The sequence below is a fragment of the Nicotiana sylvestris genome, chromosome 2, assembly GCF_000393655.2.
Source record: "Nicotiana sylvestris chromosome 2, ASM39365v2, whole genome shotgun sequence".
NCBI classification, from domain to species: Eukaryota; Viridiplantae; Streptophyta; class Magnoliopsida; order Solanales; family Solanaceae; genus Nicotiana; species Nicotiana sylvestris.
Window position 1 is genome coordinate 168,477,092 of NC_091058.1, and position 11,554 is coordinate 168,488,645.

General features: G+C 39.9%; 1 protein-coding gene across 1 annotated transcript; it reads right to left on the minus strand.

The window, feature by feature from the left end:
• Nucleotides 1-2,156: 2,156 nt before the first annotated feature.
• LOC138885949 (uncharacterized) lies at nt 2,157-2,465 on the minus strand. Its single transcript, XM_070166958.1, has one exon. The coding sequence runs from the start codon at nt 2,463-2,465 to the stop codon at nt 2,157-2,159; it is 309 nt and encodes a 102-aa protein (XP_070023059.1).
• Between the last annotated feature and the right edge of the window lie 9,089 nt (nt 2,466-11,554).

Sequence of the window (11,554 nt, forward strand, 5' to 3'; positions counted from 1 at the left end):
CGTACGGTGTGAATTGTTTGCTGAGATAATATATGGCCTACTCCTTCCTTCCAGTGATATCATGTTGACCCAGTACACAGCTGAATGAATTGTCCAATACCATTAAATATAGAATCAAAGGTCGCCCTGGTTCTGGCGGGACCAACACGGGTGGATTTGAGAAATACCCCTTTATCTTATCAAATGCCTCCTGACATTCATCTGTCCACTTGACTGCAGTTTGTTTCTTTAACAGCTTGAAGATAGGCTCCAAGTTGTCGTGAGCTGAGAGATGAACCTGCTGATATAATTCAATCTCCCCACCAAACTCATCACCTCGGTCTTTTTCTTCGGAGGTGGCAATTCCTGGATGGCCTTGATTTTTGATGGGTCCAATTCAATACCCCGGCGGCTGACTACGAACCCCAACAACTTTCCAGACGGCACCCCAAAAGCACACTTTGCAGGATTAAGCTTGAGATTTACCTGCGAAGCCTTCGGAAGAACTTTTTCAGATCCCTAACATGGTCAGATTGCTTTCTAGACTTCACAATCACATCATCCACGTACACCGTGATTTCCCGGTGTATCATATCATGGAATATTATTGTCATTGCCCTCACATAGGCTGACCCAGCATTTTTCAAACTGAATGGCATGACCCGATAGTAGTACGTTCCCCACGGCATGATGAATGCCGTCTTTTCTGCATCTTTCTCATCCATTAAGATCTGATGATAACCCGCGTAACAATCCACAAAAGAACCAATCTCACGTTTAGCGCAATTTTCAATCAAGATATGGATGTTCAGCAACGGGAAATTGTCTTTTGGACTTTCCTTGTTGAGATCCCGATAGTCAACACACACCCTAGTCTTGCCATCCTTCTTCGGTACAGGCACAACATTGGCTAACCAGGTGGGATACCGGGTGACCCGAATGACTTTGGCATCGAACTGCTTGGTGACCTCTTCCTTGATTTTTACACTCATATACGTCTTGAATTTTCTCAGCTTCTGCTTGACAGGAGGGAATGACGGGTCCATGGGAAACTTGTGAACCACTAAATTATTGCTTAGACCCGGCATGTCGTCATAGGACCATGCAAAAACGTCTTTATATTCGAACAGTGCTTTATTGATCTCCTCCCTGAGTTGGGGTTCCAGATGGACACTTATTTTGGTTTCACGGACATTTTCTTGGTCCCCTAGATTAACTGTTTCTGTGTCATTCAAATTAGGTTTAGGCTTTTCCTCAAAATGACTTAGTTCCTTACTAATTTCTTCATAGGCCTCATCATCCTCAAATTCCAACTCGTCATCACACTCAATTTCTTGTATTATTATTTCAGAGTTAGATTGGCTTTTAAAACTGGGCCGAAGATTTCTCATGCATGTCATGTCATTGATATCAGCATAAAAAGAACTGTACAAAAGAAGAAAACAAAAGTAAAATTAGAAGAAATGAAGGAAAAGGAACAATTGCATTTCATTGAATATAAAGATAACAGGGTTTTAACACATCCAACTGGACGGAACATAATACCTGAATTACAGACCCTGGAATAATCCAGACAACTAAAAGAAAATCAAAACCCACTACCAAGACTCCTTCCGGGTAGGAAGAGGAGTAGCTTCCCAGTTGTTGACTTTTGCACGTGGTCCCACAAAATGCACATCTGCCTTGCTTGACCCTTCCCCATCCTGAACCATGTTGACCTCGGCAAATAACCTTTCGAACCCCTTCTCCAAGTCTCCGTCGGCACCAATAAGTGGTACAGGGACCTTTGACAACAGTTGCTTTCTGGTACCCGGCCCATGCTTTCTTTTTCATTTTTCTAGCTCTTCTCACGTCTGCAATGGTAGGCTTGAACCCAAGACCAAAAGTATCTAGATTCTTTGGAAGAGAAACTGGCTGCACAATACCTGCAGAGATACACCTAAACTCTTGCCCCATACGAAACCATTTTTCAACATTTCAACGGCTACCATGACTGATGCCGCAGCCATCTTTGGAGTCGGAACGCACTTTCCTTCTGAAACTTTCTCCACCGATACTATGTCGAAAACCTGATAAACTCACGGCCCCTCGTCATCTTCGACCTCTATGAACGGGACAATGGCATTATTGGGCACACACAAATTATTTTCACTGTATACAACAATTTCCTGTCAATCCTATTCAAACTTGACAACTTGGTGTAGCGTAGACGGGATTGCCTTGGCAACATGAATCCAGGGTCGTCCTAGCAATAGATTGTAAGAAACAGCCACATCGAGCACCTGAAATTCCATAGTAAATTCAACTGGCCCTATGGTGAGCTCAAGCACTATGTCTCCGACTGAATCCTTCCCTCCACCGTCAAATTCCCGAATGCAGATACTATTCTTGTAAATTCTTTCATAATCCACCTTCAACTTGTTCAGGGTGGAGAGAGGGAAAATGTTCACACTATATCCATTATCAACCAACACCCGAGTAACCATGGAATCTTCGTATTTCACCGTCAGATAGAGGGCTCTATTGTGCTCGGTACCCTCCACGGGCAACTCATCATCAGAAAAAGTGACTCTGTTTACCTCAAATATCTTGTTATCTATCTTTTCCAAGTGGTTTACTGAGAGTTTGTCAGGAACGTGGGCCTTATTCAAGATCTTCATCAAAGCCCGACGGTGCTCGTCGGAATGGATCAATAATGACAATAGCGAGATCTGAGCCGGTGTTTTCCTCAACTGCTCCACAATGGAATAGTCCTGTACTTTCATCTTTTTTAAAAATTCCTCTGCTTCTTCCTCGGACACAGCTTTCTTCACCGACACTGGATTGTCTTTGGAAGTTTTAGCTTTTCTCAACTCTTCGGGGGCAAAGCATCTCCCCGATCGAGTCAAACCATGGGTCTCACACACTTCTTGTCTAACCTCTTTCCCCAGGTAAGTTACTGTCACTCATTCATAATTCCACGTGACCGCCTTGCTGCTGATCACTGGAAGCTGAGTTACTGGTTTTATAATAACAGGCTCTGTGCGAGCACCCTTCACAACCGCGATAGGTTTACTTGTAACCCCTGGTACCACCACTTTAGCTTTTTCTGGTTTCACTGCAACAGTACTTGACGACACTTTCTCGGCTACCACAGCTGGCTTGTTGTCTACCTCTTTCCACTAGACCACTGATTTCCCAATGTTTACCCTTTCCTTTGAACTGGTTTCACTGGAGCGGATCATCATCACCGTCTGCGAGGGTTTCTTAGCCTCCCCTACCTTTTGTATCAACTCAATCATATGGGTCTCATGGTGAGCTGGTAGCGTATTCTGGTTGATGTTTGGTATTTCTGGGGCTTGAACCTCGATCCGATAAGTATCAATGAGCTCTTGTATAGCTGTTTTTAGTTTCCAGCATTTCTCTATGTCATGGCCCAGGGCCCTTGAACAATACTCACAACTCACCAAGCGATCAAGATTTCTGGGAAGAGGATTCGGCATTTTGGCCTCGATCGGATTCAACATACCCAACTGTCTCAATCTGTGGAATATGCTAGTATATGATTCTCCCAATGGAGTGAAAGTCTTATGCTTCTGCAACCTTTCATTCTTAAAGGCTTGATTGGGTCGAAAACCTGTTCTAGGAGGGTTTTGTAGGCTTTTGGGGGTGGATGTGTATTTTGTGGAGCTTGGTAGGGACTCTGTGGAGCTGGCGCACGCCATTGTGCGTGAGTGGGAGGTTGGGTATAGGTTTGTGCGTGATAGACAGAAAAATAGGGATCTGGCGGTGGGTAGTAGTGTTGTGGTGAGCTATATGGAGTGTGGGGGTATGTTTGGGGATAGGGTCGAGGCTGGTTGTAGAATGGTGGAAGGTTCCTGGATCCACCCCAAACTGCCGACTCGATCGTTGCAACATCCTCTTTCTTCTTCTTTCCGAGTACACCCCCAGTACCATTTTGAATGGCCTGAGTGGTTGCTTTGATTGCTGAATAACTCATGATCTTATTGGACTTGAGTCCCTCCTCAACCATGCCTCCCATTTTCACAACTTCATTAAAGGACTTGCCCACTGCTGACACCAAATGACCAAAATAAATGGGCTCCAAAGCCTGCAAGAAATAATCAACCATCTCGCTCTCTTTCATCGGGGGGTCAACCTTCGTTTATTGCTCTCTCCAACGGAACCCATATTCTCGGAAACTCTCACCGGGCTTCTTTTCAATCTTCGTCAGTGACAGACGGTCTGGGATGATTTCAAGATTATACTGAAAATGACAGGCGAAGGCTTGGGCCAAATCGTCCCATGTGTACCACCTGCTATGATCTTGTATGGTGTACCATTCTAGCGCCTACCCACTCAAACATTGGCTGAAATATGCCATCAGCAATTCGTCTCTTCCACCTGCTCCTCTCATCTTGCTACAGAATCCTCTTAAATGTGCTACCGGGTCACCATGCACATCGTACAGATCAAACTTAGGCATTTTGACCCCTGCTGGCAACTAAACATCTGGGAATAGACACAAATCCTTATAGGCCACACTCATTTGGCCTCTCAACCCCTTCATATCTCGGAACGATTGCTCTAAGCTTTTGACTTTTTTTATCATCTCTTCATGCTCGAGAGTTTTGGGCAGTTTCTCAATCTCTACTGGGATATCAAGATGAGGAGTGTAAGGATATGGTTCTGGAACTTTGAAGGTGGGTTCAGGGGGATAGTACTAGTTGTCATGAGTTTGAAACAGGGGTTCACTAGAAGATCTATGTAATGTAGCAGGTGGAGGTACCACAAAAACAGGTGCAATTGGTGGGGGAGGGTACGGGACTTGTTTGGGTGGTGGAGCTTGAGAAGTATGGGAAGTGGTGCCATGGCATTGTTGGTAGAGGGGAAGGCTGGAGATGAGTTCACAGTGGGAGGCTCCGGAGGTTAGACTGATGGTGGGATATAAGCAGGATTGGCAGGATAAACCGGTGGTGGATGCCCTTTCACCCAAGCTTGGTACATTTCAGCCATCTGCTATTTCAGCTTATACATTTCTTCCCTCATTGCATTAACGTCCATTTCTTCCACCTCTTTCGACGGGTCGACAATACTTGTTTTTGGTTCCTGGTCGACCATATTCAGCCTGTCTTTCGATCGGGTGTTGTAGGAGTAAGTTGCCAGAATGCCAGTCAACTAACCACCTGCCTGGACTTAATACATCAAACAAACAACCTTGTTACCGATTAGGCTTTTAACAGATTGATAACCGCACATTGGGAATGAATGCACCTAAACAGTTAACCGTCTCTATTGTGTATTTGATTGGTTGAATGCATCATCCCGACCTTTTCCTTCTTTTAATTGCAAACATCCCCTTTCCTTTTCTTTTCTTTTCCTTTCCTTTCATTCCTGCCTCTGTTCTCTCTTTGTCTTTACTCTCTCTTATTTCTTATTTTCTCTCTCTTTTGTTTTTCCGCTCTTTCTTCTCTTTACTCTCTTTTATTTGGTTACGGTCGAATCCTATGGAGATTGCCTACGTATCATGACCCCTCATGAATCAGACCAAGCGTAGTTCTTGTATATAAGCGTGAAATAAAACATTTTATTTTTGGGATTTTCAGTTTTCCTAAAATAAAACAACAAATGCCTCCATTACAAACTCAAAACTAACAAATTCCAAAAGACTAACAGATTTCGATGCAAAGATGAAATACAGACTCCAAGAATGGACTGTCATACTCTGAAGAAATACAGACCCAAAAACAGAAAGAAAATACAAACCCAACATGACTTACAGACTCCGACATAAAAGGAAATATAGACTCAAACGAAAAATCACGAATACATCAAAGCTCCTGGTGCCCGCGGGACATCATTCAGTCTCGCCACGGGCCTATGTGCAAGATCCCTTTGAAGTCGGTCCAAGTCGTTCATTATTTGTTTAACAAAGGTCATCACCGCTGCAAAGAATGTAGTGCGAGTCATATCCTCACAGATGTGGAACTTCATAATGATGTAGTCAGCGATGTTTCTAATTCTCTCTCTTATGATGCCCTTTTCTTGTAACAAACGCCCAATCTGCTGGGACCTGGCTTCCAAAGTTTCCTCAACCGCATGATTTTGCTCCTGAAGTTGTTGCATATCTATTTCTAATTGCGCCAATGCGGTATAACAATGTTCTCTTTCAACTTTGAAGTCTTTGGCCTGTTTGATCATTTTGGTTTCCTTGGCAATGATCCTTTTCTTCAACCCTGCGACCTCATCGTCGTACCTTTCTCTCAATTGCTTAACCAGTCATACTCGTTCCTCTGCGTTTTTAGCCAATTGCTTTTGGGCCTTGGCTAGTTCACTTTCTGCTTTGTTCAAATCAAAATTGTAGTCATTTATTTCCTGCCTCAGGTTAGCTATGAGCTTTTCATCTCTGTCACTTCGGACTGGATTTTCTGCCGCTACTTTCAATTTTTGAATTTGAGCTCGAAGGGCTTCATTTTATTTGGCTAGCCTTTTCTTTTCTCTTTCATCCGCCGCCACTTGCAAGCTATTCTCGAATTGAAGTTCTCTGACTTTCTTTTCCAACTTGCTTATGGTAGACCTGTACTCGTTTTCTTTGGTCAGCCAATCCCATTGTACCTAAGCTAATGCTGCTCGGTGGGCCGGGCCTGAACCGGACCGGACCGGGCCCGCGGTCCTAACGGGCCTGGTGGGCCGGTCCTAGGTGGGCCGGTCTTGGTGGGCCTCCTGAGCCCGTCACGGGCTGGTCTCCATGGGTGAGCCCACGAGCCCGGGACCGTTTAGCCCGGGACCGGCAGGCAGGCCTGGGCCGGTCCTGGCGGGCCCAACGGCTATTTTTCAAAAAAAAAAAAAAAAAAAAATCTGCAACGGCCATATTTAAAATCTAGCCGTTTGGGCTGAAAATATGACCGTTTTTTAAGTTAAAAAAATGGTCATTTGGCCCCCAAACTTTATATAATTACACTTTTCCCCATTTCTCAACTATAAATACCCCCTCATTCTTTCATTTTTATTCACCAATTCATCAATTCATCAATATCTCTCAATATCTCTCAATCTCTCTCAATCTCTCTACTACAATTACTTAATTTATTGTTGAAATTTCGTGAAAAATTGTGAAGTTGTTGAATTGAAGTTTTCAAGTGTTCAACGATTTTCAATTTTCAAGAAGTTGTTCGGCAATCCGGTAAACTCGTTTCAACTCTTACGTTTTTAGAATATATTTTTGTGTGGTTTAGTTTGCATAATTATAATTAATATGGCATTTACTTTGAAAAAAATGTTTGGTAAAGGAAAAGATAAAACCGGTGAAAGTAGTGGCCAACCAACTACCCTTCCCCCGGCTCCCCGACCTAGAAAAGATAAGCAAGTTGAAAGTAGTCGCCAACCTAGACGTCCTCCTCCTTCCGTAATTCTTGATAGTGATCACCCTTGTTTTCAATTTACCGATAGTGAATTTTATCATAATGTTGCACCAGGTGATAGATTAGATGATGAAATTATGAATGCTCTTTATCCTAATGAAACCATCTTAGAAAATAATGAGGAAAATGAGGATGATGATGAAACTCAAGCACCGGATTTAGATGATACACCTACTAGTCCTCTTAATAACCCAAGTGATGCACCGGTCGACCCACCTGTAGAAACTCCTACTTTTAATAGAGAACCTGCTAAACGCTTAGAAACATCATTAGTTTGGAATTTTTTTACTCAAGTAAGAGAAAAAAATAAGGCTAAGTGTAAAACTTGTGGGAAATTAATGTCGCATAAATATGTAGGAGACCGTAGCGGCACAGGTAGTTTGACTAGGCACATAAAAACACACCCTAGAGATAAGGCTAGATTTTTTCAAATGAAAGCGCATCTAGAGGGGACAAGTGTAGATTCTGCGATTAACCCTAGTACAGGTTCAAATCTAGTTCAACCAGGAATTAACACTGTCACTGGAGGTATTTTATATTACGATCCAAATAGAGATCGTGAAGAATTAGCAAAGATGATTACTGTTATGTGCTTACCTTATACTTTTGCTTCTAATCCTAATTGGGTTCATTATATTAGAAGAGTGTTTAATCCTACTTATAAAGGTTGGCCTCGCGCAACAGTTAAGAGTGATATTTATAAATTCAAACATGAATATGAACAATATTTGCGTTATTTATTTACTCATATACCTAATCGGATTTCTATTACTACTGATATTGGTAGAAGTGGTAATGATTGTGATTACCTAACTGTTACAAGTCATTGGATAGATGAGGAATGGATAATGCAAAAACGCATAATTGCATATAGAATAATTAATTCGCGTCACACAGGTAAATTTATAGCTAACACTGTTGCAGATATTTGTAGATATTTTTTGCTTTAGCGATAAAATAATGGCAATTTCAATGGATAATGCTTCTAGTAACACCAGTGCTATAGGCATGCTTACAACAACACTAAATCCTGCATTTACTAATATTTTCCATGTTAGATGTATTTGTCATATTTATCATTTAATTGTCGGTGATGGTATGCGAATATTAAACATAGAAATTGAAAAGGTTAGAATGGCTCTTAATTGGCTTTTTTATTCAAACCGTAGAAGTAGACTTAGAGAGTATTTTAAAAAATGTGATGAATATGGCCTTAGAGAAAGAAAGGTTCCTAAACCTTGCCCGACTAGATGGAATTGTATGTACGAAAGTTTAGTAGTAGCATATGAATATAGAAACCCAATTAATGCAACGTTTAATTCTCGGGTAGGTGGTGAAGATGATGATGAAATGCTTACCACTCAAGATTGGACTAATGTTAAAATTCTTTTAGATTTTTTAGAACATTTTCAAATTGCAACAAATGCATTTTCTGGGCAATATTATCCTACTATTTCAAACTGTTTAGTTTATATTGCAGCACTATCTGATTTGTTTGTTGAATTTAGTGAGGGTGGGGATATTTATGAACTTGCTATAAATGAAATGAAACAAAAGTTTAAAAAATATTTTTTTCCTATCCCTCCTATTTATGGTCTTGCTGCAATGCTAAATCCTACAATGAAATTGGGAGGTCCTCATTTTTGGTATTCAAATATTTATAAGGCTTTAGATCTTTCAAATGAGGAAATTGCGACACTTGCAGATGCAAAAGCTTCAATTAAGATTAACGCTCAAACAGTTTATAATGCTTATCAACTTGCCTTAGAGCATGCTAGGCCAACTATTCCAACCCCTACTTCGTCTAGCTCACAATCCTCTAAAAGAGTTGCGGGCTTAAAAGCTCTTAAATCTTGGACGGAGTTCAGGGGGTCTCAAGGTGAAAATTATGATGAAACTTCACATCTAAATGAGCTTCAAGTTTATTTGTCTCAGGGACTTGAAAAGGAGAATCCAGACGGCTCTTTTGATCTTTTGGAATGGTGGAAGGCAAGGGAAAAACATTTTCCTGTTCTTGCAAGGATGGCTCGGGATATTTTATCAATTCAAGCTTCAACTGTTGCATCAGAGAGCGCTTTCAGTCAAGCAAGACTGCAAATAGGTGATCATAGAGCGTCTATGAGGGATAGCTTGGAAAAATCAGTATTGTTTAGAGATTGGATCCGCTCGGAAAGAAGAAACTTTGGAATTGCAGAAGCACAACCGGCGATAGATGAAGCTTATGAAGAAATGATAGCGGAACTTGCGGAGGATTCGGCTTCGCCCGGAAGTGGTGATGAACAAGCTTCTTTTCCACCACCACCAACGCAACCTCCTCCGAACCTTGAAGGATTTATGAGATTTGTTAGAGATAATACATAGAATAATATGTAACTTGTATTTTGGCACATCTTCCTTAGTTTTTTTTCCTTCTAATGGTGGTATTAGTACCTTGTTGTGCTCATTCCATTGGGGGAAGGATGACTAAGAAAGATATGTCATTTTTTGGTAATAAAATTTATTGCTTCTACCCATGAGCTTCTTTTCGCAATATTTCTTTGTCTATACTTAGAATTATTTATAAGCTACAATATATACATAATATACAATATATATACTACAAGAAAATATATAAGAGAATATATATACATAAGATACAATATAATATACTACAAGAAAATATATTATGCGAAAATATATACATAATATACAATATATATACTACAAGACAATATATTATGCGAATATATATACATAATATACAATATATATACCAAGCTCTTAAATATATTATGCGAATATATATACATAAGATACAATATATATACTACAAGAAAATATATAAGAGAATATATATACATAAGATACAATATAATATACTACAAGAAAATATATTATGCTACAATATATACATAAGATACAATATATATACTACAAGAAAATATATTATGCGAATATATATACATAAGATACAATATATATACTACAAGAAAATATATAAGAGAATATATATACATAAGATACAATATAATATACTACAAGAAAATATATTATGCTACAATATATACATAAGATACAATATATATACTACAAGAAAATATATTATGCGAATATATATACATAAGATACAATATATATACTACAAGAAAATATATAAGAGAATATATATACATAAGATACAATATAATATACTACAAGAAAATATATTATGCTACAATATATACATAAGATACAATATATATACTACAAGAAAATATATTATGCGAATATATATACATAAGATACAATATATATACTATAAGAAAATATATAAGAGAATATATATACATAAGATACAATATAATATACTAAAAGAAAATATATTATGCTACAATATATACATAATATACAATATATATACTACAAGAAAATATATTATGCGAACATATATACATAAGATACAATATATATACTAAAAGAAAATATATAAGAGAATATATATACATAAGATACAATATAATATACTTCAAGAAGTGATATTTATGCATGACAATTTAGTGTTTTACTATTGTTTTGTTATTTTCTTTTTCATCAAGCACTTTAATAATTAGATATACATATATACTACATATATATTTTTAATATAGCCATGATACTACAAGAAATTGTCTAAAAAAAAAAAAAACCCGCTAGGCCCGCGAAGCCCACGAGCCCGGCCCGTTAAGCACAGGACCATGTGAGCTTAGGCCCGTCACGGGCCGGTTCCACCCATTAGGCCCACGAAGCCCGGGACCGCCAGAGCCCGGGACCACAAAGCCCGGGACCGCGAGGCCCGGCCCGTTAGGCCCACTAAGGCCCGGGCCCGGGACAAAATACAGCATTAACCTAAGCTCCGTCGGAGAATTGCTGGACATGGGGTCTCTTTACGGGCCTGTCAGGCTCATGTTGAACTCGGGATCTTTTACCATACCAAGCAATATAACTGGGCTCCACCTCGCCTCTGGATAGGTCTCGTACTTGCGTGTTAGGCCCTAAGAATCTACACTAATGCCAAACCCGACGCACTTTTTCTTCTGGGAAGGCAGCTTTTGGATCTAACTCAATGACTTGCTGACTCAAATCTTCATTGTGTGGGATGGTCTGGTACCGGCCCAACTGACGCAAGACTCTGTGCGGAGCATAAGGCTGGATACTCCGCAAACCCATCAACAGCAAAA

Excerpts from the sequence above, each read along its gene's own strand:
- LOC138885949 (XM_070166958.1), bottom strand. The coding sequence starts at position 2,465 with ATGGTTACTCGGGTGTTGGTTGATAATGGATATAGTGTGAACATTTTC.